At 56.0% G+C, this 25,492-nt stretch overlaps 6 protein-coding genes across 6 annotated transcripts; 3 read left to right on the top strand and 3 right to left on the bottom strand.

Annotated features, from left to right (window-relative positions):
- Positions 1-12: 12 nt before the first annotated feature.
- On the top strand, positions 13-6,713 carry INS49_012176 (uncharacterized protein; the record flags this gene model as incomplete). The annotated part of the gene is made up of 4 exons (XM_043172881.1): positions 13-2,832; positions 2,895-3,735; positions 4,000-4,259; positions 4,338-6,713. 4 exons carry the CDS (start codon positions 13-15, stop codon positions 6,711-6,713), a joined length of 6,297 nt encoding a protein of 2,098 aa, XP_043022178.1.
- Positions 6,714-7,315: 602 nt separating this feature from the next.
- INS49_012175 (uncharacterized protein) lies at positions 7,316-8,056 on the bottom strand (the record flags this gene model as incomplete). Its single annotated transcript, XM_043172880.1, has 2 exons — positions 7,316-7,948; positions 8,036-8,056. The coding sequence occupies 2 exons, from the start codon at positions 8,054-8,056 to the stop codon at positions 7,316-7,318; spliced, it is 654 nt and encodes a 217-aa protein (XP_043022177.1).
- Positions 8,057-9,676: 1,620 nt separating this feature from the next.
- Positions 9,677-10,983, top strand: INS49_012174 (uncharacterized protein; the record flags this gene model as incomplete). The annotated part of the gene is made up of 3 exons (XM_043172879.1): positions 9,677-9,710; positions 9,786-10,615; positions 10,720-10,983. 3 exons carry the CDS (start codon positions 9,677-9,679, stop codon positions 10,981-10,983), a joined length of 1,128 nt encoding a protein of 375 aa, XP_043022176.1.
- A 186-nt stretch (positions 10,984-11,169) lies between these two features.
- On the bottom strand, positions 11,170-12,195 carry INS49_012173 (uncharacterized protein; the record flags this gene model as incomplete). Its single annotated transcript, XM_043172878.1, has 1 exon — positions 11,170-12,195. One exon carries the CDS (start codon positions 12,193-12,195, stop codon positions 11,170-11,172), a length of 1,026 nt encoding a protein of 341 aa, XP_043022175.1.
- A 1,588-nt stretch (positions 12,196-13,783) lies between these two features.
- On the bottom strand, positions 13,784-14,939 carry INS49_012172 (uncharacterized protein; the record flags this gene model as incomplete). The annotated part of the gene is made up of 3 exons (XM_043172877.1): positions 13,784-14,415; positions 14,507-14,872; positions 14,927-14,939. The coding sequence occupies 3 exons, from the start codon at positions 14,937-14,939 to the stop codon at positions 13,784-13,786; spliced, it is 1,011 nt and encodes a 336-aa protein (XP_043022174.1).
- A 1,998-nt stretch (positions 14,940-16,937) lies between these two features.
- Positions 16,938-25,294, top strand: INS49_012171 (uncharacterized protein; the record flags this gene model as incomplete). Its single annotated transcript, XM_043172876.1, has 10 exons — positions 16,938-17,515; positions 17,596-18,109; positions 18,195-18,318; positions 18,381-18,493; positions 18,567-19,104; positions 19,191-19,640; positions 19,726-22,931; positions 23,015-23,299; positions 23,362-23,436; positions 23,495-25,294. The coding sequence occupies 10 exons, from the start codon at positions 16,938-16,940 to the stop codon at positions 25,292-25,294; spliced, it is 7,683 nt and encodes a 2,560-aa protein (XP_043022173.1).
- Positions 25,295-25,492: the final 198 nt, after the last annotated feature.

Raw genomic sequence — 25,492 nt, 5'->3', positions numbered from 1 at the left:
TCTTACCTCAACATGGTCAAGCAACACCTCAGGTCCGTTCTGGATCTTATCCAGCACTGGGTGGTAGAGCAACCCGGCCATGAAGCTATCTGTATAGGGTCCCGGACGGTGTCCTACAGCCAGCTCGACGACGCATCCACCCGCATTGCATGTCTGCTGCTGCAAAGAGATGTGCGAGCGGGAGAGTTTGTCCCCGTCCTAGCTACGCGCAGCATCGAGATGGTTGCATGTTTCATAGGCGTGCTAAAAGCGGGTGCCTGTTACGTGCCCATCGACATCGAATCATGGAGCGAACAGCGCATAGCGTGGACCATTGACACAGTGTCTGCGCACGTCATGCTCAACTTGGGTAACGCTGCATACCCAGGTCATGACGTTATCTCGTTTTCCGAAGTCAAAGCTGCATGCGAACCGGGATCGGAGAGCCCAGAAGGCTTGCACGAGGTTAGCCATCGAACATCAGAGATCCGGCCACACGATCTCGCCTACATGATCTTTACTTCCGGGACCACTTCGACACCCAAAGGCGTCATGATCTCCCATTCTTCACTCCTGCACTACGCACAACAGGGAAACGACGAGACTCCCTACAACTGCAACGCCAGTCCAGACGACGCTATTCTGCTCATGTTCTCACCCGGATTTGACGCTTGCGTGGGCGTCGTATTCTCGGCATTATGCGGCGGCGCCAAGATGATCATATCTGCTGCAGACGACCTGCTGGAGTGCGCGTCTCGATCGACGATCCTGGTCGCTACGCCGTCAGTTCTGGCCGCCCTTGGAGACCCCGAACTGACCTGTCCCAATGTCAAGACGGTCATCCTTGGCGGAGAGGCACCGCCCCCTGCGGTAGTGGAAAAATGGTGGACTCCAGATCGGAACATCTTCAACGGCTATGGCCTTACCGAGACTACTATCATGTCCACAATCGGTCGCGTTGTGCCAGGGAAGCCGATCACACTTGGTCAGCCTATGGCCAACACGAGAGTGCTTCTTCTCGACGGAGAAGTCGAGTCGGATAGTTACGGAGAATTGTGCATCACTGGGCCCGGCCTTGCTGTGGGATACTACAAAAACGAGGTTCTCACGACGGAGAGGTTCATCACGTGGCAGGGAGAGAGGGTCTACAGAACTGGCGACTTTGCACGGAAAACCAGCGACGGACTCGAGTTTTCTGGTCGCGCAGACAGTCTGGTGAAAAGCCGTGGTTTCTTAGTCAACCTCGAAACACAGGTCATCCCGATGCTTCTTGCCGGAGGCGCGTCCACTGCCACGGCCTTCATGTTCCAGAAACAACTGGTCGCCTTCGTCACGCCAAAGACGTTGGATGCTCTTGCGCTCCGCCAGCAGCTGTCTGGACAATTTGATGAGTTCATGGTGCCTGACCAGATCAGAGCCATCGAGTCTCTCCCACTTACGCCAAACGGTAAGGCCGATCATCGTTCGCTACAGCGGACACTTGAGCTGGAAGGAAAGTATGCGGGCCAGACACAAAATGGTGACGCAGAAGACGACTCGAACCCCGACGGACAGTCACGAATGGATGTGCTCAAAGCAGCGGTGGCCGCGGCAACATCTCTACCGTTTTCCAGCATTACAGAAGATCGGTCTTTCTGGGAATTGGGAGGGAATTCCCTAGCAGCGGTGAAAGTGGTGTCTTACCTCAAGAAGAGACATCTCACCATTGGGGTTAAGGCCCTCTTCGGACTACCGAACATCACTGCCGTGTGCGCCGCCCTGCAAGACGAATCCCAGGCCGATACCCAGACATTTCAGCAAAACTCACCTTCTTCAGGGCCCATGTCAAGTCTGCAGGTCAAGATGGTTCAAGGAAGCTTGAAACAGCCCGGATTGAATTATATGCTTTTCCACATTCGCATACCACTACATGCTGGGACGCAGCCCGATGTGGCCAGGCTTCGCGGTGCGTGGCACCAAGTATTGCAACGGCACGCTGTATTTCACACCAGATTATCGCTCAAGGATGAGACGCAGGAGGTTAGTCCGCAATTCGAGCTGGACTGGCGCGAGGAGGAGACTACAGAACATGATCTTGAATCGACCCTTCGTGATCACTCTCACGAGATACTCGAAAGAATCGTGGCAACCGACGACTTCTCGGAAGCATTCCAGCCGGTCAATGCTCTACGGCTGGTTACTGTGCCTGGGTATAGCTCAAATCTCCTCATCTCAGTACATCATGCTCAAGTCGACGGCTGGTCACTGAGCATCATTTTGAACGAGGTACAGGCCGCTCTCACCAGCGACGGTACCCTATCTCCGCCACCCTCTCAGTTTTTGAGTGTTTCACGAGAACAGAAGAGGGAAGAAATGAATCCCCTAGGTGTGTCCTTCTGGAAGGAAAGACTGGAGCTGGTTGGTTCAGCATTTCCCAGGCTTGAGCTTCCCGGTCCAGCAGAAATCAAACTTCAAGGCCGACCAGGCTGGCTGCACAATCTTAGTGTGCCACTCGAGCTCGACAAAATCAGTCTGGAGAATGCAGGCAGGCGCTTTCGGGTTGTACCATCTGCATTGATCTACGCAGCGTGGGGCCTGATCTTGTCCAACTACACTTCATCTGATCGGGTCTCATTTGGAGCCGTACTGTCTGGCCGCAACCTCAAGGCAGCCGCCGTGCCAGATGTGGAGAGAGTGGTAGGCCCACTGCTGAACACAGTGCCCTTCCCTATCCAGGCGGCTGGCGAGAAACAGACAATAGCAGATTGGTTGGAGACAATCCACAGCGACATACTGGACACGTTGGAGTACCAGTGGTCAGCGAATGAGGCCATGGCCGGGCTGAACGGCGAAATCATCAGCAGCACAATGCAGGTCAGTTAACCTCTGCTCCCCAGTAGTCACTTGAGACTCCTTACGGCTGACGATGACACAAGACCATCGTAGTGACTGAATACGACGTGCCGCCAATGCAGGGGTCGTGGACGATCGTCCAGCAGGACCTCATGCTGGAATTTGGTTTGTCGTTATTGGTGGAGAAGGATCAAGACGACCAACTCCAAGCGACATTGCTGTTCGATGGCAATCGCTTTGCGCCAGCGGTTATACGTCGACTCGGTCTGCATTTCAGAAACGCCCTAAGGGAGTTAATGGAGCCGTTAAACACATATGTCCAGGATGTGCGTGCAAAGCTGCTTGGGCAAGACGAGAAAAATCTTCTCATCAGAGCTCCAGCAGCCACGGAGACATACAACGGGCCCAAAACCTTGAAGCAAGCGCTTGATTCCGCCGCCGCAAAATGGCCGGACCAGTGCGCACTCGAATCGCAAGAGCATGGGACAATGACGTACCGGGAGTTGGACGAGGCGACCAACAAGCTTGCCAGGGTACTCAGGGCCCGCCTGAAGGGGAAGTCTAAAGAAGATTCTGTGGTGTGTGTCTTAACCGATCGGTCTTTGCACTGGATCATTGGTGTCGTGGCCATCATAAAGGCCGGGGGTATTTGCTGCCCACTCGACGTCACGCTCCCTGCGAAGAGGATTGAAAAGATTGTTGAAACGAGCGGCGCGTCGGTATTCTTGTCTGCCAACCAACAATGCCGACAGGCTATCGACTTCATGCAGACTTCTAAGGGAGGCCAAGATGACGGGGTTATTATCATTGATAAATTTCTGGAGTCATCTGCGGATCTGGATGGCAGTGCACTGGAGACCATCACGAGAACTGAGGACATCATCTACCTCGTTTTCACCTCTGGGACCAGTGGCATTCCTAAAGGTATACTAACAAGACCCGTGGTACTAACTCCCACCAATCCAATGAAGCTAACATGATATGTTTTATCAGGCGTTCCTCTTCACAACCTGAGTATTTTGCACGTCATAGATGTGCCATCACTGCGCCTATTTGCAAAACCGGGGCGCAGAATCGCCCAGCTCACATCTGCAGGCAGGTTACACTTTTCCCACAGAAATTAGTTTATGACCAACCACGTCATGTTATGTGTCAAGTTTTAACTAACGAACATTCCTATTCATGTAGGTTTTGATATAGCGGTCGTCGAAATGTTCGGCACCCTCTGCCATGGAGCGACCCTTGTGCTGAAGGACAGCTCGGACCCGTTCTCACACCTGAACCGCGTCCATGCCACTAATCTCACTCCGTCTGTCTTGGGAGCTCTTCTACCTGAGTCCTATAGGAATCTGGATATGATAGCGTTGGCGGGAGAACCTGTGCCCCAAACCATGGTTGATGCCTGGGGTGTTGGGCGGGATCTGAGAAATGTTTACGGCCCAAGTGAGGTGAGTCTTGATATGCCCTGTCTGGTCCAGTCCATCGTTCTGGCTCGCCATAGCTGACAGTCGTTTTGCAACCTGAAGTGTGGACCGGTGTCAACGACAACTCCTCTCCATGCCGGCACAGACGTCACCATTGGTCCTGGTCTTCCACGACTCAGTGTCTACGTGCTTGATCACCACCGTTGTCCTGTGCCTCAAGGAATCACTGGAGAAATCTACATTTCTGGGGAGCAACTCACCCGAGGATACTGGAAGGACAGCGCGCGCAGCCGAGATCGCTACATCAAAAACCCTTTCTCCTCGTCCCCTGGAATGGAAATCATGTACCGCACTGGCGACCTGGGCGCCTGGAACCAGGACATGACGCTCTCTTATCGAGGCCGCATCGACCACCAGGTCAAGGTGCGCGGGTTCCGCGTCGAGCTCGAGGAGATCGAACACGCCATACTCGCCGCCGACCTGAGCCCCCGCGCCGAAAATGCAGTTGCGGTTGGCGTGGACAGCCCGCAGGAAGCAGGCCAAGACAACAAACGGATCGCGGCCTTTGTGACACCTGAGGGTGTCGACACGGCGGCCCTGCGAACCCAAATTGCTACCATGCTGCCGACCTATATGCGCCCATCACAAGTTATAAAATTGCAAGCGCTTCCAAGGTCAGGAAATGGCAAAATTGATCGGGAGGCTCTTCGATCGCTAGCAGTGACATCATGGGCTGAACACGGTGTGGAGAGCAATAGCTCAGGTGGCGAGACCCCCGATGATCAAGAGGATCTGACGACAACAGAGTACCTGGTCAGGACTGTATGGATCAAAATCCTGGGTCTGGACGAGAATACTCTAATTCGGAGAGATGAAGACTTCTTCTGCATTGGTGGCAATTCGATCCTGGCCATCAAAGCCGCCAGGATGATAGCATCTTCTGTTGGTCACGACGTCCCTCTGGCTCTACTGGTTCGCAACACGGTTCTCAGAGGACTTTCTGAGGCTATCGACCAACGAATTGCCCAGTCGACCACAGCATCGCGCAGTACCTTCTCCGAATTTTGCACATCAACTACCAGTCACCCCTCAACTCACCATCCTTCAACTATCCATCCCTTGTCCTACCTGGAGGACGAATTGTTTCACTGGCACCACACATCGAATCTCAAATCGGCGTTCAATACCGTTTTCCAATTTGTCATTCACGGTGTGGTAGACCAAGGAGCTCTCATTAAGGCTTTCAGCGCACTCGTACGCGAAAATCCCATCTTGCGGTCCCGCTATGTCTTTGCAGATGGACGTCCCTGCCGTCTCCTGAGCGACAGGGAATTCGTGCCAGAATGCTACAGGCTTCACGAGTGGTCTGTTGAGAAAACGAATGCACTGGCCGATGAGCCATTTGACTTGGCCAACGACCATTTGCTACGCGTCGTCATATGGAATCGGAAGTGTGATTCTGGGGAGACCGAGGTGATTCTGGTCACTCATCATATTGTGACAGACAAGGCATCGATAGGTCTCATGGCTCAGTGGGTCAGCAGCCGATACCGTCAGATTACGCAACATGAAGCGTCAACAGATGAGAGTCTTGGAGTTCGAAACAACATGCACTCCAAATCGTACTTGGATTGGGTCCAGTGGCTCCAGAGCGACCAGAACAACCCACTAACGAAGATGAGGCAACAGCAGAAGCTGGCATTTTGGAAAAAGACCCTCCGAGGCATGAAGCACATGCCCCTCAGGCCTCAGGTCAATGTCACTTCACACAAGGAGGCCCGCAATACTGGAACCACACTGCACATCGAGATCCCTCCGCCCGGCAACACAGCTGCAACAACCTATTCCCAACGTCTCGCTGTGTCCGCCGTGGCACTCGCCCTCGGCGCCGTTCTCGACACATCGGACATCGTCCTGGCGCTGCCGTACATGAACCGCGAGGACCCCGCAACCGCAGACATGCTAGGCGTGTTCGTGGACCGTCTCCCGCTGCGCGTCTCCATCGCGGGCGAGACACTCGCAAGCGCCGAGGCGCTCCTGGACTCGGCCGCGGCGGCCACGCACGCGGCGATCGAGAACCAGATGCCGTACAAGGAGATCCAGGCGTCTGTGGCGAGCCAGGGCGGCTCGGTTTCCGCGGAGGGAGACTCCTTGGACGTTCTGGTCATCTACAATTGGCAGACGGACGCGTTGGACCGGACTGTTGCCATGGGCCCGGGGCTGGAGGTCGTTGGCGTGGATCCGGCCATGGCTGCCAGGCCCCGGGGGGCAATGGTTCCTTTGCTGTTTAACTTTTGTGAGCTCGACGACGGCGCCCTTGTCGTCGAGCTGGAGGTAAATACTGACGTGGTCCCGGCCCATGTAGTCGACGCACTCTCGGGGTTCTTGCCAGGAGCAGTGCAGGGGCTAGCTTGCCATGTCAAGCCTGAGGATATTCTGCGAACTTGTCACCAAGTAGGGTTTAAATCTGGTGCATAGCTTTGAGATTCTGTCGGTCATGACATATTCTTGTGTCTCTAGACCCCTCGTATGTTCATATCTAAACACTGCTTCGAAGAAGTTGGATTCAATAGGAGCCACTGTGGGCTTTTGTACGAATAGAGGTCGCATTTTTGGATGTCTGACAATAATATTCAAATGGTTAACGCCATCAAAAGGCAGATGATTTAATTCACAGTTCTGGCAGTACGTACAGTCGAAACATCGACCTGGGCTAGACGGGTTGGTCACTGCAGGCCTTGAACCAACCCATGCAAGAAGATGGGTCACCTCAGTGATTGAAAGCCCGGAATTACGCAGATTTCTCCAGCCTTGTTTGTAAGTTCAACGATACAGAGTCTATCGTATAATTCCTCAGCGTACGAAATTAAAACTTGGCTGTCTGAACTCGGACCGTTGGAGAAATAGTCACCACGTACGTGTTGGCCGCTAATGTAGGGCAGTTTGCAGATTAGAGGAATTGTTTCATTTCTAAGAGTGCAGTAGAATGTCCATCAGATTAGACACAGGCACTTGGACTTCAGCTGGTAGGTGGCGAGCCGATATGACGAGGTATAAAGGTGGTTTTATTGCACAGGTGCTCATTTAATCTCTCTGAAAGATGCCAACATTTCTATGCCCTTGATTCGTCTCGCCTCGATGTTGTCCAAGCGCTCCTTGTCCTCTGGCCCGACAGCACTCCCTGTATAACCACCAGCCTCAAGAAGGTTGCCCGGTGCGATCGTGCGCCTTCCAGACTTGGCGACATACTTGGAGACAGCAACAGCAAATACCCTGCCTTTCCAGCTTTCCGGGTACTCACCCCTGCCCACGAGCGCTTCAAGGCAGCCATCCTCAACTTCGGCTGGTGTCCCCGGCTTGACGTGGTACGAGAGGACATAGATCCACTTGTGGTCCCAGGCAAGGATGCAGGAGCGGGTCTCGTAGGCCTGCAGCGGCTTGATCTCCCGGCGGAAAGAGATGTCGACGCCGGCCAGGACCAGGGCCGCCCCGCCGCGGATCTGGCGCAGGGCGTGGGCGAAGCGCAGGGTCAGTAGCGCGGCGCGGCTGACGTCGAGGTCGAGGAGGTAGGTGCTGTTGGACTTGTGGATGTTGATGTCGCACTCCAGGATGCAGGCACGGGAGCCCACGGATTGGGACTGGAATAACGAGTCTGGGTTGGGGGCGCTGGTAGGCCAGACAAATAGGCGTGCTAGGGCTGGAATGACGCGGATCTAGAGGTGATGATATCTCTTTGTCAGCCAGACCACTCTTGTGAGAAAACATGGTAATCATTGACTCCTTGGTATTATAATACGCACCGTGGAGGCCAAAGGGAGCATTTTCAAATTCAGGCTCAGGAACACGACCGTAGCTGACCATATCGGAGCAAGTCCCAATAAGTAGCATGTAGTAAAGCTGAACACCAGCACGATGGCTGGATACGTGAGAATGCCCATGGCGCTGCTGCTCATTGAAATTCCACTTGCAAGGCTGTGTCGAAAGCTGGTAGAGAGCAGAGCGCGACAGGCAATCTCTTGGTAGTTGCGAGCTTCTACCCAGTTGCTTCGCGCTGCAAAATCGAGTCACGTATCATCAGTCGTCAGGTAAATCAGAACCTATTAGATAGTATCATAACATAATTAGTTTGGAAAGATCCAGCCGGTTCAGAAAAAAAAGGGGGGGGGGACAAAACAGTGATTTTTCTTTTTTTTTTGGGGGGGGGGGGGCTCACGGTCCGTGAGACGCATTGGCGAACAGCAAGAGCGAGTAGTATTTCCAGGACTAAGGAAGCGGACCATAGCTCCAATTCCCCGCGAGAAGGAATATACTACTTGGTGAACCAGGGCGGACATAGGGGGCGGCTTCCTGGCGTTTTCTGCCTAAATCCATCTCTGTTCTCTATAATCGCCGACTTTGTCTCCGGACCAATCCAAGCTGCAATGCAGACCCACTGACCGCTAACATTCAAAAGTCCCAAAGCCGCGAGTAAGCTGCAACGTTTCTAACAATCCTCCTGAGTCATGGTTTGAAATCCAGTGCTAACGTAATTTGCAACTTGAATTTTATCTACTCTTGGCTCGTATTTACCGTGTTTGAACCACGCCGTGTAGGCGAGAAGGATCAGGTTAATGGCCGAATCCCACGCCTGGCTTTTGTAACACTGACGTGTCCTGAGAACAGACAAACTCGTGGTCGGTGTGAGATTTTTTGCGCTTCGGCAGGCGGCCCTAGAGCGTGTGCCGTGCAGGAGCCGCAGGATCACTGGATACGTCAGAATATCTCGCATTCGGGAATCGGACCGTCAACACGAGCAAGTCTTTGTAAGTGGATTATGATCGTTGTTTCTGTCTATGTGGCTGCGGACAGGGCGTTTTCTCCGGCGCTAATCCCGTTTAAGGGTGCAACGGTGACGGGAAATGCCGTTTCTTTCCACATCTCAAAGTACTTTTGTGCTGGACTGGGTGCTGTAACGCAAGCCGATCGGTGCTGCGATCAACGACTCCCGTCGCTGTGACAATGGAGATTTGATCAAATGCTTTGCTGCCATACCAGTTCTGAAGGCCAGGTCATCACGTTTAAGATATGGCAGTAAATAAATGTTTAACAAAGTCAAAGAGACCTCTCTTTCATGGATTCAATGAGGTACACTATATGGACCGAAACAAGACCCAAAGTAGCTGCAGGATAGCATTTTCTCCCTTGTTTCGGCCAGTAAGCCAGGCCCGCGTCCCTAGGTACCTTAGGCCCCGTCCTTGACCTCGTTCAACCTCGGTCTTCTCGAGTAATCTTAATGGAGACTTTCATGACATGTACGAGGTAGCAATTGATAATTCATGCATAGTCTTGCATGCTGAAGACCGAACTATCAATTTGATATATTCCAAGCGTAGCATCGTGGCTCTCACCCAAGAATTATACGTCCACCGTAACAAAGTTTTGCACCCATCAAGAACATCAACATGGTTCAATTCCCCCCGCCGCCGGCCAACATTGGTATGTCCCATATGTCCCATCTTGCTTGGGTCCCCAACCATAAGAGATGCCCGCTAATCCGAGACGAATCTACAGACTGGTCAACAGTAAGCCTCGTCAATCTGCCCAAGACCAATGGCCACGTAGAGGTGCGATTCTCGACCTCGAAACAAACCTGGGGCCAGCCACAGCTTGTCGAAGACCCCTACATCCGCGTGCACGGGCTGGCCCCGGGCCTAAACTACGGCCAGCAATGCTACGAGGGCATGAAGGCCTTCCGGACCTCTGGCAGCGGTGGGGAGGGCGGCGCCGGCGCGATCCACATATTCCGGCCGCACGAGCACGCCGCGCGCATCCGCCACTCGGCCAGCCTGGTGATGCTCCCGGAGGTCCCCGAGGCGCTCTTCCTCGAGTGCGTCCGCACGGCCGTGGCGCGCAACGCCGAGTTCGTGCCGCCCGCCAGCGCCAGCGGCGGCAACGGGTTCATGTACCTGCGGCCCGTCCTGTTCGGCGCGGGCCCCCAGCTGGCGCTGCAGCCGCCCGAGGAGGTCGTGTTCGCCGTGTACGTGGCGCCCGTGTGCACGCCGTACCACGGGACAGGCGCGGTCGACGCGGTGGTGCTGGACGGCTTCGATCGCGCCGCGCCGCGGGGGACGGGCAGCGGCAAGGTCGGCGGGAACTACGCGCCCGTGTGGCCGCACGCGGCCAAGGCGTATAGGCTGGGGTTTGGCCTCACGCTGCATCTGGACAGCGAGACGCGGTCGCTGGTCGAGGAGTTTAGCACGAGTGCCTTCGTCGGCCTCGTCACGGAGGGGGGCAAGAAGGAGTTGTTCCAGCCGGATTCCGACAATGCCATACGGAGCGTCACGAGCGAGTCGCTGGCCACGGTTGCTGAACAGGAAGGGTGGACGGTCCGTCGTGAAAAGGTTTGTCTCGTTCATTCCACCCAATTTCTGTAGTTCAGTATCTCCTCTATTACATGAACTGGGTTTGGTCTTACTGTTGAACACAGAGCTAATAATGATCATAGGTGCCATTCACCGGACTTGACCGTTTCTCTCAGGTCTTTGCCGTTGGAACAGGAGCAACAGCGGTTCCCGTGCGTTCGGTGTCGCGCCCATCCACCTCTGAAAAGTACGAATTTGCTGCTGGAGAGGCAGGACAGGAGTTGGTGAACAAATTGCTGGCAGCCCAGCGTGGTTCATATCAAGTGGATGCTTCATGGTGCTGGGAGGTCAAGGAGAAACCTGGACTTACTCATGGCCACTCTCAGACGAATGGTCACTCGGGGTAGCCTCTGTAACTGTATAGTATATATATCGCGTGCAATTTAAATGGTACGCCTGTGTCTGAATGCCATTATCCCCCTTGATTTCTAAGATTGTTTTACAGTTTTATCTCTAATAGTTCTCTTGATGAAGGCATCAAAGGCGAACGCCTCTCTGCGCCTAGACCCCTCATCTATTGACATTTTGTCATTCTAAGGTTTAGAAACCACAGCCACCTCTCCCAGGAGTCTCACCAACCGCTGCAGCGCGTGTCGAAGTGACTCGGCATCCATATACTGATACATTCCCTCGGCCTTGCTTGCACCGAGTGATATCTCGTCCACGCGCAAACGGAGGGTATCGACAATGGACTGGAGACCAGCGAGGACCTGGCTCGTCAATAACCCCTGGATGAGATGCCCATGGGCTTCTGGCACTTTCCAGGTGCCGAAGTAGATAGCAGGTATCTCACGGGTCTTGTTCTTGTGCTGCTTGCTCTCCACGTAGACCCAATTCAGGACTGTTTGAAGTACCGTCATGAGCAGCAGGAGTATCTTGGAGTCTAAGTGGCAGTGGCGGCATGCCAGGACGCCTTGGCTGAAAACCAGGACGCCACACGATTTTTGGAGCAAAGTATCAGAGGAGATTATGCTCTGCTGGCGTTCTGTGATATTCAGGTCCTGAAGGTGGTCCGTCAGCCTCTTGAAGCAGCTGCACACCTGGTCGCTGGCCCCTGAGTCCGAATCAAGCACCATCGTTGGGCTGCCAGAGACCTCAGCAGTGCTTTGTGCCATATCATCGAGGCCCACGTATGCGAAGTGGGAGAACGCTGATTTGTCGCCCGAAACGTCTCCAAGCAGCTCCTGCCACTCCCTGTCCACCCAACTGCCCGCAGGATCTCCCTTCGAGGGTCCCTCGGCAGAGAGTTCGGGATCGATGAACTCTCGTGGATCTGATACCGCAGACCACAGGTCCTTTGCATTCAAGGGTGGGTAGAACGAACCTCGTCCCGTGTATTGATCCTGATGGCATGCGCCGAGGATGTCGTTCGAGTCCAAGTGTGGATCGGCCCCAAGAATCGCCAAGTCAACGTTATCATTATCGCGTGATGTTGGCTGGCCTGATGACCCCGGCTCACTGAAAGAACTCCTGGCCAGACTTGGCCTTGGTGGAGCGGCCATCAGTCTCTCTAGCGTCTTTTTGTTGCGGCTCCCTTTGGGTTTGCCAAGCTTTGCCATGTAGCTGTATTTACATTCCGATGGGTCGCTGCAGCAATGCCGATGATCAGTTCCATTCTTGATCGTCTGCTACGGAACGGCACAGGTTCGGCCCGCTCAGAACCACTCACCTCATGTCTTGGCATCTGCGGCATGGTTCCCCACCGGAGCAGCGTACTTTGGCCTTGTGGCACGGGTCACAAGCAACTCGTAGTCTTTGTGATGTCTGACTTGCAGAAGAGTTGCTTGGAAAAGGCGAGGCAGGCATTGGGAAGATTGTATATGATATCCATGGAAACCCAAGTTCACGAAGGGAGGGAAGCAAGCAGCATTCGGTTTGAAGCCCCAGGACTGGACCAAAAGAACAAGCAAGGAAGAAAACCAATCAAAAGGATCGCCATGAACTCAACACAGCAGTTGAAACTCTGGCAATTCGTGTAAACGTGAAGCGGCAGAAAGATCATCTCGGCCCTCTATTTACATGCAGAATGGATTGGAGAAGCTTTGAGCAAGCAAACTTGGCGCTCTCGAGCACGGAATGGGGGGTCGGTCCTTTGCCATCCTACAAAAGCCCCACTCTTTGCTGAGTCTCATCCTACAAAAGGACTACTCTTTGCTGAGTGGCTCACATCGAGAGCACGTTTTGCTGAGTGGCTTGGGCGCTGCATCCTGCTGTTGTACTCCATGAGAAATGGCCTGTTTGTTGCAAAATCCGGCGCCAGGAGCCGGTCTGAAGCGAGCCTACCCTCGGGTTGCACCGAAATGACACTGATGAGGTTGGAATTTCCGGATATGAACCAAGGGCTTACGTTCCCCGACTCCTTCGCTTCTCCACCGGGGAACCAGGTAGGAACCGGATGGGGGCTACAAAAGCGGCCTCATGCGAGTCATGGTCTAGTCTACCTGTTCAGGCTAAGGCACATAGGCACGTGGTATGCATGCGAACACACCTGGGCAGCGACAGATTCGTCTAGCGCTCCCGGGTTCATCCCTAGAAGGATCGCCGTCAAGTATGACGAGAGAACCCCAGCACCTTTTTGAACGGGCTTGCAGCTTATTTAGCCCCCATCTTGCTGTAACGGTAAGCCTCAACGCCCTTGCGGCTCAGGGGCTGAAGTATGCTTCGTATCACGACAGATCTCCACCGCTTTCGCTCTCGGGATCTCATCGTAGATTTTGTGGCGCATCTTTGATTCGCATTGCGAACCATGCTTCAACTTTCGCCTATTCCCAGAGTCACTTCACTGATGCTAATTATTCATCCATATTGTCTCCACTTGATTCCTACAAGACGAAGATGGAAGACGGCCGGGAAACAATTTTGGTAAATTTACTTTTCTTTTGAGTAACGAAATACTTGACGTGTTATTTTTGACTGGCATTCCCCAGCGAAATTAACTAGGCATCAACGCTCGCCAGTCACATCTCTACACTCCACAATCTCGATGCAGTCATTGAGCTTCCCCTGTTCCTGGATTTTGACGGTCTTGGCCGTATAGGCTCATTTCGAATCTCGCTTTGATTGGGTGTCCTGTATAGGTCTCTGTATATCACTCAAACACAATGACTCTAAGTTGTCCTATTTGCTTGACGTTGCTCCCACCTGGGTTCAGACCCGAGGGCAAAACCGCAGCATAGGACCCACTTTCTGTCCAGTGACATGATCTTTAAGCATATATTCGACGGGCTCTGTATCGTGCGCTGCCGTCCACATCTCGTCTGCACCATCCGTGCGGAAGTCAAACTCCCAGAGCAGACGAGCAAACGTCAGCATCACCTCGGCAAGGGCAAGTGGCTTGCCCACACAGCTGCGAGGGCCGATATTGAATGGGAAGTAGGGCTGGCGCGCTGCTGCTGCGCCGTCCTCTTTGTTTCCGTTCTTCTTCTCGAGCCACCGCTCGGGCAGGAACTTGTCCGCGTCTTCCCAGTTCTTGGGGCTGCGGTGCATGGCGTAGATGCTGCAGCCAACCTCGTAGCCCGCGGGCACAAAGGCGCCGTCGAACACGGCGCCCGTTTTCTCGACCTCGCGCCAGAGCGAGGCGCCACCTGGTGGTGTGATCCGCATCGCCTCGTCGAGACAGGCCCGGAGGAAGACGCACGAGTTGAGCTTGGGGCCAAAGTGGATCTCGTCGACTGATGTGAATTTTGTGCGGACTTCTTCGGCCGCCCGAATGTAACACCTGGGCGATCCCGCCAAGTAATATGCCACCGATGCGAGAGTGGTCGAAGTGGTATCAGAGCCTGGCATCACAGGTCACGATCAGCTAAGCATCTTGGTCTGTATGCTGTGTGGCATCTGTTATGAAAAAATGTCTCTGGTCAGGTTGCTTACCGGCTACAATGAAGGTCGCAGTCTCTGAGCTGATCTCCCTTGAACTCAACCCGTTGCCTGTATCGGGGTCCTTACAGCGCTCAAGAAATGAGAAAATATCCTTCCCATCTGTCTTCTCACGTTGGATGCGCTCATGGAGGAGTCTGCGTAGGAACTTGACAAATCTGGCAGCGGCCTTTGCTGAATCTGGGAAGAGCAACTTGTCAAGTCCTCGGAAGCTCAGTCCCGAATCTTGGATGAGGACACCGAGGCGAACATTCGAGGTCTCAATGGATTCCACCACATAACGAAACCGCTCCTCCTGGATGGTGTCATAGTCCATGTCAAATGTCACGGCAGTCATCAAGTCGAATGCGAGATCCGTAACTGAGTAGACAAAAGTCAGTACATGCCAGGTTCTCTCAACTACCAGTAACTTACATTTTCGTGCCATGTCCAGCGGTGATGTCCATTTGTCTTCTGGTGCTTTCTGGTTTCGAATGAATTGGCAAAATCTGTTGACTCTTGACTGGATTGCCGGCTCAAGCCTACGAAGACCATTTTCCGAAAAAGCTTGGCTGAGAACCCTTCTGCGCAAAGCGTGTTGTACCTTGTCAGACATAGTCAGGGTATTCGCAGCATGGGACGAAAGAGCCTGATACCCGGGGAACTTTTGCACGGGAGCTCCATGTCCGTAGATGTCTAGTGGGAAAATCAGCTCTTCATTCTCGAAAATTCCTAGACTAATTTTCGTAGGCAGGCAATGGAGAGATAATTACCATTGAGGGCTTGAGGGGTGTTAATGAGAATTCGGTTGGGTGCATATCGAACACGGTCGCCTGGCAAAAGTCCCCAGCGTTAGCGTTTTGCGATAAACCATTCGCTGAAGCAGAGAACGAACACTGGCATCAAGCCCGTGGCACATACCGTACTTCAAATGGCAACGATGCATATCCAGGTGAATATCTCCTTTCCAGGCATGATATGCACCGTAAAGATTCGTAAACTTGGCTAGCACAGGCCCTGGATATTTCGCGAAAGGATGGTATACCGCAAGATACACGGCTCGGCACACCAGCTTCATAATGCATCGGTCAGTCGAATACTGCTAGATTATGTATTAAAGTGACATGGAAATCATACAAACGAGACGCCGACAGCAAGTCCTGCGAACAATGCAGCCTCAGCTTTCCCTACGAGTAGTTGCATGATCGTTGGTCCTGAAATCGGAGTCGTTGGTTGCGGAATGTGTGGATTGAGTCCGACAAAAGTTTGGACATACGGCGCAGTTCATTGATGAGTTCCGTGATAATAAGCATTGGCAAAGAAACAAACCCAAGGGCAACTCGGACTCTGCAAGTCTCCAAGGCAGGTTGGAATTGCTGATATTGACAAAGCAGCTAGCTACCCGACCCACTGTCACTGAAGCTCACTCTTGCTTAGTCTACTCAGGCGTGCTCCGAGCTGCGTCCATGTGTCGAAAAAATCATACCATGTGCCTGTGTTACGGCTGACACACGTGAAGAGCTGACTCCAATCCAGGCGAGCCTCGCCTTACTCTGCGGCCTGGGGTATGTATATTCGCCGAAGGACGACACCGTGTTGAATCCTTCGCCCACCTCCCCACCAGCCACATAGCTCTCTGATAGGCCCGCAAATTAAAGAGACACCGCCTTGTCGAAAGGATTTGCGATACTCACCGTCACTCTCTGTCAGAATATCTGCGATTTTCGATGCGCGCAAACCCGGCTACTAGTGTGTGCAGCATGCAGGTGAGAAGGCTGACTCCACTGGGACGGATCGTGTACGAGGCGTCGTATGCAGCCGCAAAGGCGGGAAAACCAGCCCGCTGGTATACACGCCAAATTCCACCCATGTAAGCCTGCCTGTTCTGAACCGATCTAGGCATCGACTCCACCTTGGCCTATTGCTCCAGAATCGCCACAGCCTCCTGTGAGCACGACACGGTGGGAGCTGGGCAAAAGCCACCATCTCGTCAAGGATGATGTCGCAACCAAGGGTGAATGGTGAGAAATGATACCTGCCAATAGCACAAAAGCACGGCCACAATTCTTGTGTTTTGAAGGATTTTAGGATTCTGGAGGCTACCACGCCGCCGGGAGCCCCCTCAACAATGCTAGGTGTTTGAGTCCCAAGACGCCTCATGAACGGATCTTACTACCATCCGTTGATTATTTGCCTGTCCCATACTCAGCTTCCAGGACACTAAACATCCAAATGATGAGATGAATCATCTTACTCTCATATATCTGCCAGGCCACTCCCGTGACATTCAAGAAGCCCATCTCAGAGGATCAACCCTCGACTTAGGTGTTGCTCAAAGCCGGGACATCATCTGTCCAGCAACTATCTCTCCGATTCTAGAGATCAACTCTCTTTCACCCCTCGTTACATACCCTTAGTGGAGGTTCAACCTTTACAAAATATCAAAATGGGATCCGTTTCGTACGAACCTGAGCTTCCCCCTCAGCCTCTCCCAGGGGATAGTGGGACGATGCCCACGGGTACCACGGTGTTCGAGCCCGTCGCAATAATCGGCATGGCCATGAGACTCCCCGGAAGAGTACACAACGACACCGACTTCTGGGATTTCCTCTCCCAGAAGAAGAGCGGGCTCGTCGATGTGCCCAAGAACCGATTCAATATTGACGGATTCTACGACCCGTCTGGCAAGCCCGGCACCATTCCCATCAACCGGGGCTTCTTCCTCGACGACACAGAGGTCGAGCAGTTTGACCCGTCGGTGTTCCCAATGTCAAAGAAGGAGCTGGAGCGCCTCGACCCGTCACAGCGACAACTTCTTCAGGTGGCCTACGAGTGCTTCGAAAGCGCAGGCGTGTCCACATGGCGAGGCAGCAGCGTCGGCTGCTACGTCGGGGAGTTCGGCGAGGACTGGACCGACCTAAATGCCAAGGAGACCCAGCACCGCGGCGGGTACCGAGGCACTGGGTTCGGGGACTTTGCCATGAGCAACAGGATTTCGTATGAGTTCGACTTGCGCGGCCCAAGGTACGTGGGGAACCGGACAAGATGAGTTCCGGCCATGAACCACCATCCGGACTAGACGCTGACTTGGCCTCACCCCACAGCATGACGGTCAAGACGGCCTGCTCCTCGTCCCTGGTAGGGCTTGACCTGGCCTGCGGGGCGATTCACAGGAGCGAGTGCGACAGCGCGCTCGTGGGCGGCACCAGCCTCATCTTCTCGCCGACCACCTGGCTCGCGCTCAACGACCAGGAGCTGCTCTCGCCCAGGGGCCAGTGCCGCACCTTCGACGCCTCCGCGGACGGCTACGCGCGCGGCGAGGCCGTCAACATGGTGCTCATCAAGAGGCTCAGCCACGCGCTCCGCGACGGGGACCCCATCCGCGCCGTCATCCGCGCGACGGGCGTGAACAGCGACGGCCGGACCAAGGGGATGCTGACGCCGAGTCCTGTCGCGCAGGCGGCGCTGATCCGCCGGACGTATGAGGCTGCTGGGATTGCGGACCTGTCGCGGACGGCCATTGTTGAGTGCCATGGCACGGGTACTCCTGTTGGTGACCCCCTTGAGACGGAAGCTGTGGCGAGCTGCTTTGGAGAGAAAGGGGTGATTATCACTTCGGTATGTCTCTTTCCCAATTGTCATGCCATCTTCCTTTGTTGCGAGGTGAAGCATCTACGACTAACATAGGAGACCCAACCTGCAGGTCAAACCGAACGTCGGGCACTCTGAGGGTGCTGCTGGCTTGACGAGTTTGATCAAGAACGTTTTAGCACTGGAACACCAAACGGTGCTGCCCAATATCAATTTTGAAACGCCCAACCCGAAGAGTGAGTCTGCCGGTGTTGGTGAGGACTACCAGGACGCTCAGACGTGACTGATAGTTGAACAGTTCCCTTTGCTGAGTGCAAGCTCCACGTACCAACCGAACTTGAAGCATGGCCCTCGGACCGTGCGGAAAGAGTCAGCGTGAACTCGTTCGGAATCGGTGGCGTGAATGCGCACGTAAGTTGATAATGCCTGTCTTCTGTCTACCCTGTAGGAATCAAAGTCCTTGGCTGACGCTGCTGTGGGGTAGGTGATCATCGAATCACCACGTCAATTCGGAATTACACCCACGGCCTCCGCCAAGAGCAATGGAGTCGCCAGTGGCCACCCAGTCAACGGTGTGCGAGCGAACGGCACTCAAACAAATGGCCACAGCAACGGCAATCACGAGAATGGGGAGGCTCTCGGTAAGCAGGGGCCCAGCCTGCTGCTTTTTTCAGCCTATACCACCGCTTCTCTCGACTCTCAGGTCAGGGGGCACCGCGAATACGTTGAGGGCCACAAGACCCAGCTTTCGGACGTGGCCTACACGCTGGCCAACAAGCGCGAGCATAGGCCTCACCGCGCCTACGCGGTGATGGGCACTTCCTCCGAACTCGAGGCTTCTGGCACCCAGGCCGTCCAGGGCTTGCCTCCTCGTGTTGGATGGGTCTTTACGGGCCAGGGTGCGCAGTGGGCAGAGATGGGCGTGTCGCTCATCGATACGAATGCCACATTCCGGGCAACAATACGAAGGCTGGACAAGTTCCTGCTGTCGCTACCCACGCCTCCGCCGTGGACGATAGAGGGTATGTTCCCCCCAAGACGGCCTTGCGCTTCCTGGCCTCGTTTCTGTGTCCATTAAATCCCTGGCTGACACCCGTCTCCATCACAGGAGAGCTGCGCAAGACCAAGGCCGACAGTGGCGTGTACCGCGCTGAACTCGGCCACCCCCTATGCGTCGCCCTACAGATCGCGCTGGCCGACGTGCTCCTCTCGTGGGGCGTCGCGCCAGACTTTGTTCTCGGCCACTCGTCCGGCGAGGTGGCGGCCGCCTACGCCAGCGGCGCCATCACGGCCGAGGCCGCCATGGCGACGGCGACGTTCCGTGGGTCGAGTAACGTCTCCACCGACCAGAGAGGATCAATGGCCGCGGTCGGGCTTGGCAGGGACGAGGTGCTGCCCTTCCTGGAGCCGGGCGTCGATATTGCCTGTGAGAACAGCCAGTTGAGCGTCACTTTGTCTGGAGACACGGAGGCGGTGGAGAAGGTCGTCAGTCGCCTGCAGACTGAGCGGGCTGGCGTGTTTGCCCGTATGCTCCGGGTTGAAAAGGCATACCACTCACGTAAGTTGCCAGTCCGCCATTCTCTCAACAACCAACAAGAGGCGTACGGCAAAGAGCTACTGCTAACAATGGTGGTATCTGCCAGATCACATGCTTCAGTATGGCCCTTCATATGAAGAGCACATCCGGCCTTATGTGGTCAGCGCCGATCCCGTGATACCATTGTACTCGTCTGTCAGTGGGAAGCGTCACAGCGGGAAGCATTGCCTGGATGCAACATACTGGCGTGCCAACATGGAGCGTCCCGTCCTTTTCAACTCGGCGCTCCGCTCTGCACTGCAGGACCAGCCTGGGGATGTGGTACTCGTCGAGATTGGGCCGCACCCTGCACTCTCCGGGCCCATTGGTCAAATCCTGAGGGATGTCGGCCGTGCAGACCAAGTCGCCCATGTGGGAACACTGGCGCGGGACAAGAAATGCGACGAAAGCATCCTGCACCTCGGCGGCAAGCTCTTCCAGCGGGACATCCACGTGGACTGGTCTGCCGTGTGCCCACCAGGACGCTTCCTCACGGACCTGCCCCGCTACAGCTGGAACCAAAACACCAGCCACTGGGCCGAGCCGAGGCTCACCAACGAGTGGAGGATGCGCGAGAACCCGCCACATGAGCTGCTTGGCAACCGCCTGTATGAGATCACCAGCGAGCCCACCTGGAGAAAGGCCCTGGCACTCGAGGACGCGGCCTGGCTGGCTGGCCACGAGGTCAACGGGCAGGTCGTGTTCCCGGCCGCTGGCTACATGGCCATGGTCGGCGAGGCCATCCAGCAGCTGACGGGTGAGACGACCGTCAGCGTCAGGAATGTGCGCATCGCCGCGGCGCGCGTTCTGGAGTCGGATAAGACGGTGGAGCTGGTGACGAGCCTCAAGTCCATCATGCTCGACGCCTCGGAGACCTCCCCTTGGTACGAATTCGCCGTTAGTTCCTGGGACGGCACGCGATGGGCCAAGAACTGCTTGGGAGAGGTGCGAGCTATGACGGACAAGTCATTCACCCCGCCTGAAGTGGATAATGCCTGTGGTGGCGGCGCCCTTCCGCGCAGCGTGGATGAGAAGTCTTGGTATAACAGTCTGAGGCGACTCGGATTCAACTACACTGGGCCTTTTGAGGGGCTCGAGTCCGTTTCGTCAGCTACTAACACGACTCTGGCCAGAGCCCGGGTGTCGACACGGCCGGCTGGAGTCGTGAAGGACTCAAAAACCTCAAGGTGTCTGCTCCACCCTGCTGTCATCGACCAGTGCCTACAGCTGTTCATGGTCGCCTCCTTCCGCGGCCTCTCGCGCAACATGAACCAGCTCTCCGTCCCCACCTTCATCGAGGAGATTGTCATCTCGCACAGCACGCAGGAGCTCGATGTTGTCGCCAACGTCGGCAACCTACAAGAGCGCGGGTCGTTTACTGGAGATCTGGTGGCTCACAACAGCCAGGGCCAACCCGTCGTCAGCATTAAGGGGCTCAAGACGAGTGCCCTCACCAGTAACGAGTCGGCCGAGGAAGAGCTGCCACTGATCACGCAGCTGGAATGGCGTCCTCACAGTGACTTTGTGGACCTGGGGGCCTGTCTGCCCCGCCGTGAATCCCGCGAGAAGGAATGGCCGCTGCTTGAAGAGCTCATCGTCCTGTGCATGCTGGACCACCGTGAGCGCATCCAGACCGCCGGCGATGGCCAGGACGCGACTGCTGAGCATCTGGTCAAGTTCCACGGTTGGATGGGCGAGCAGATCGACAAGTACCGGGCCGGGACGAACCAGTTTGTGCCAAAGGAGCTCCGCCTTGAGGACAAGACCCCAGCCGAAAGGGTGTCTCGCATTGAGCAGATCGCGGATGCGCTGGTAGGGTCGCCGTATGAGGTCTTCTGCACTGCCATCCACCGCCTGTTCAAAGTGGCCCCGTCCATCTTCACGGGAGCGACGCACCCTCTCCACGTCCTCCTCGAGGACAATGTTCTCGCCGAGTTCTACGAAGCGGCCTCGGTCGACTCGTCCGACATGATAAGGCTGCTGGCCAACACCAACCCGCACCTGCGCATCCTCGAGGTTGGAGCGGGAACGGGTGGCACGACGGTTCGCGTGCTCAAGTCACTGACCTCGCCGTATGGCGAGCGGCTCTACAGCAAATACTCGTACACGGACGTCTCGGCCGGGTTCATGACGGCGGCCAAGGAGCGGTTCGCGGAGCACGAGAACATCGAGTACGGCGTGCTGGACGTGTCCGAGGATCCCGCCGCGCAGGGTTTCCAGCTGGGCAGTTATGACCTGATCATCGCGGCCAACGTGATCCACGCGACCCCGACCCTGAAGACGACCCTCGGGAACCTGCACAAGCTGCTGAGCCCCGGGGGCCGCCTCTTCCTCGAAGAGCTCAGCCCGGACGCCATGTTCTTCAACTACGTGATGGGCTTCCTGCCAGGCTGGTGGCTGGGTGCTGCCGACGGCCGGCCCGACAGGCCATGGGTATCTCCAGAGCGCTGGACCAAGGAGCTGGTGGCTGCGGGATTCCAGGAGCCCGAGTGTAGTGTCCACGACGATGCCACGCCGTACCACGTCAACGCTGCAATCCTCGTGCCGCGCGAGAGCAGGAGGACCAGCCCGTCCAGGGTCACCCTACTCTGCCGCAGCCCCGAGGCGCCCCTCGTGGCCGAGATGCAGCGCAGGCTGGACATTCAGGGTGTCCTCACGGACATCTGCACGTTCGGCCATCCCTTCCCTCCGCAGCAGGATGTCATCTCCCTGCTCGACCTCGAGAACCCGGTCCTCCACGGCATGTCCGAGGAGACATTCAGGACGGTCATCCAGTACTTCGTCGACGCCAACAAGGCCACGCTCATCTGGGTGACGCGGGCCTCGCAGGTGGCTTGCGAGGACCCCAGGGCTGCCATGGTGCTGGGTCTCGCGAGGACAGCGCGCAACGAGACGTCCGCGCCGATCCTCACCGTCGAGCTCGACGCCGCGACGGCACCGCCGACGGCGGCCGAGCGGGTGGTTGACATTCTCCTCCGTGCCAAGGCTACCCATGTCAACCCTGAGTCTGTAGATCCCGACTACGAGTACGCCGTGGTCAACGGCGAGGTCCTCGTGTCCCGGCTGCACTGGAAGACTATGTCACAAGCCTTTTCGGAACAACACGAACAAGACAACAGCAAGACGCATCTGCTGCAAGCTCCCGGATGCAAGCGACTTACCATGAAGACGCCGGGTCTGTTGCACACAATGAGCTGGAGTGATGCAAGCGTGGCAGAACTGGCAGAAGGCGAGGTTCTGGTTGAGACCAAGGCTGTGGGGTTGAACTTCCGGGTTCGTCATCACTTCCATGCGTTGTTGGTTTTTTATCCATTATTTTGCTGTAGAGTATTTGCTGACGAATTGTTTCTGAACAGGATGTCCTCATTGCACTCGGTGTACTTGAAAACAGCCCAGCCGAGATGGGCTTCGAGGGCAGCGGCATCGTCCGCAAGGTAGGACCTGGAGCGACACGCTTCTCGGTTGGCGACAGGGTCATGTACATTGGGAGCTCCTGCTTCAGTACCCAGCATGCCATGAAGGAGGCGTTGTGCGTCAAGATGGACGATGCCATGAGCTTTGCGCAGGCAGCAGCCATGCCGTGTGTGTATACCACGGCGTTGATGGCTCTCGTCGACAGGGCCAACCTTCAGAAGGGACAGGTATGTTGTCACCATCCGCCCCTACGCATGAGCCTGGACGCTAACCTGATGGCATCTCCTAGACTATTCTTATCCACGCCGCAGCTGGTGGCGTCGGTCTGGCTGCAATCCAGATGGCACAGGTCATCGGTGCAGAGGTGAGACCCCGTCCTCTGGCTCCTACACGCGGTTTGTTCACTGACACCGAATCATCAGATATACTGCACTGTAGGCAGTCAGACCAAACGAGACTATCTCAAAGACAACTACAACATCCCAGACTCACACATCTTCAACTCGCGCGACTCGTCCTTCCTGCCCGACGTCCTCAAGGCCACCAACCAGCGCGGCGTCGACGTGGTCCTCAACTCGCTGTCGGGCGACCTCCTCACCGCCTCGTGGAGGTGCGTCGCCGAGTTCGGCACCATGGTCGAGATCGGGAAGCGCGACTTCCAGCGCCGCGCGAGGCTGCCCATGGAGGCCTTCGAGGCCAACCGCACCTTCACGGGCCTGGAGCTGCGCCTCATGGCCGAGGCCATGCCCCACAAGGCGACCGCGCTGCTCGAGCGCTGCGTCGGCTGGATCCGCGACGGGAGCATCGCCGGCCCGACCGTCTCGGCCACGTACCAGGCCGCCCACATCCAGGACGCCTTCCGCCACATGCAGGCGGCCAGGCACGTCGGCAAGATCGTCGTGGCCATGCCCGAGCGCGTCGAGGACTTGCACCTCGCCGGCGTGCCCGTCTCTGCGGTGGTAGCTGCGCCCAAGCCCAAGCCGGCCTTCCGTTCCGACCGCACGTATCTGCTCGTGGGCGGTCTGGGCGGTCTGGGCAGGGCGCTGGCGACGTGGATGGCGGAGAATGGGGCTCGTTCCCTGGTCTTCTTGTCGAGGTCAGCCCAGGCGGGTCCCGGAACAGATGGATTTGTGAAGGAGTTGGATTCTCTCGGGTGTCAGGTTTTCCTGGTTGCGGGTAGCGTCACAAGCAAGGCTGACGTGGACAAGGCTGTCAACAACCCACTCTCGGCCGCAAGCCCCTTGGCCGGCATACTCAACCTTTCCATGGTGCTGAAGGACATTGGTCTTGCCGACATGAGCTTTGCCGACTGGAACACGGCCGTCCAGCCCAAGGTCCAGGGAACCTGGAACCTCCACGAGGCGACGGCATCTGCCGAGCTGGACTTCTTCATCCTGTTCTCCTCGTACGGCAGCATCGCAGGGCAATGGGGCCAGGCCAACTACGCCGCAGCCAACACTTTCATGGACGCCTTTGTGCAGTTCCGCCACCACAAGGGCCTCGTCGGCTCCGTCATCGACGTCGGCGTCATGGGCGAGGTCGGCTTCGTCTCGCGGAACCAGGACGTCCTGGACCGTCTGGACCGCATCGGCATGCGCATCCTGCAGGAGTGCAACCTGCTCGACGCCGTGGCGCTGGCGGTCGGCAGGTCCACGGCCGCCGCCGCCACGTCCTCCTCTCCGGCCTCTGCCCCCGGCCAGGCGGTATACACAAACCCCAGCCAGGTCCTCCTCGGCCTGAACACGTCCATCCCCATCTCCTCGCCCCTCAACCGCGTCGCCTGGCGCCGCGACGCCCGCATGAGCATCTACCACAACCTGGAGCGCGCCGGCGGCGGGTCCGACGGCCCGAGCAAGTCGGGCGGGGACCGCAACTCCCTCCGGGCCCAGCTGGCGGCCCTCGCGGACCAGCAGGAAAGGCAGGGCGCCGTCGCGCGCGCGCTGGCCGGCGCGCTCGCAAACTTCCTCATCAAGGACGACGGCAGCATCCCGCTGGACAGGCCGCTCGAGAGCGTGGGCATGGACTCGCTGGTGGCCATGGAGATGCGCAACTGGGTGCGCCAGCAGGTCGGCGCGCAGCTGAGCACCATCGCCATCGTGCAGAGCCCGTCGCTGCTGCACCTTGCCGGCCTGGTCCTGCTGGGCATGGCGGGCGGCGAGGACAAGGGTGAGGCTGAGAAGGCGGCGGCGACTGAGGAGGACGTCCGTGGGGCGGGTGCGTAGTTTGAGGTGCGCAAATGAAATGATGCTTGTAATAGCTATAGAACCCCTAGTTTATTTATACTTATATAGAAATATACTTCCTCTTAAATATAATTCTTTTAATTATATATATTAATTAAAACTTTTTATTTAAGCTATTAAAAAACTATTAAATGCGTATAAGTATTATTATTATACTTATATTTTATATTATAAATA

The sequence above is a fragment of the Diaporthe citri genome, assembly GCF_014595645.1.
Source record: "Diaporthe citri strain NFHF-8-4 chromosome Unknown scaffold_6, whole genome shotgun sequence".
NCBI classification, from domain to species: Eukaryota; Fungi; Ascomycota; class Sordariomycetes; order Diaporthales; family Diaporthaceae; genus Diaporthe; species Diaporthe citri.
Note: the sequence above shows the minus strand (reverse complement) of the source record. Positions and strands in the feature narration are given on the sequence as shown.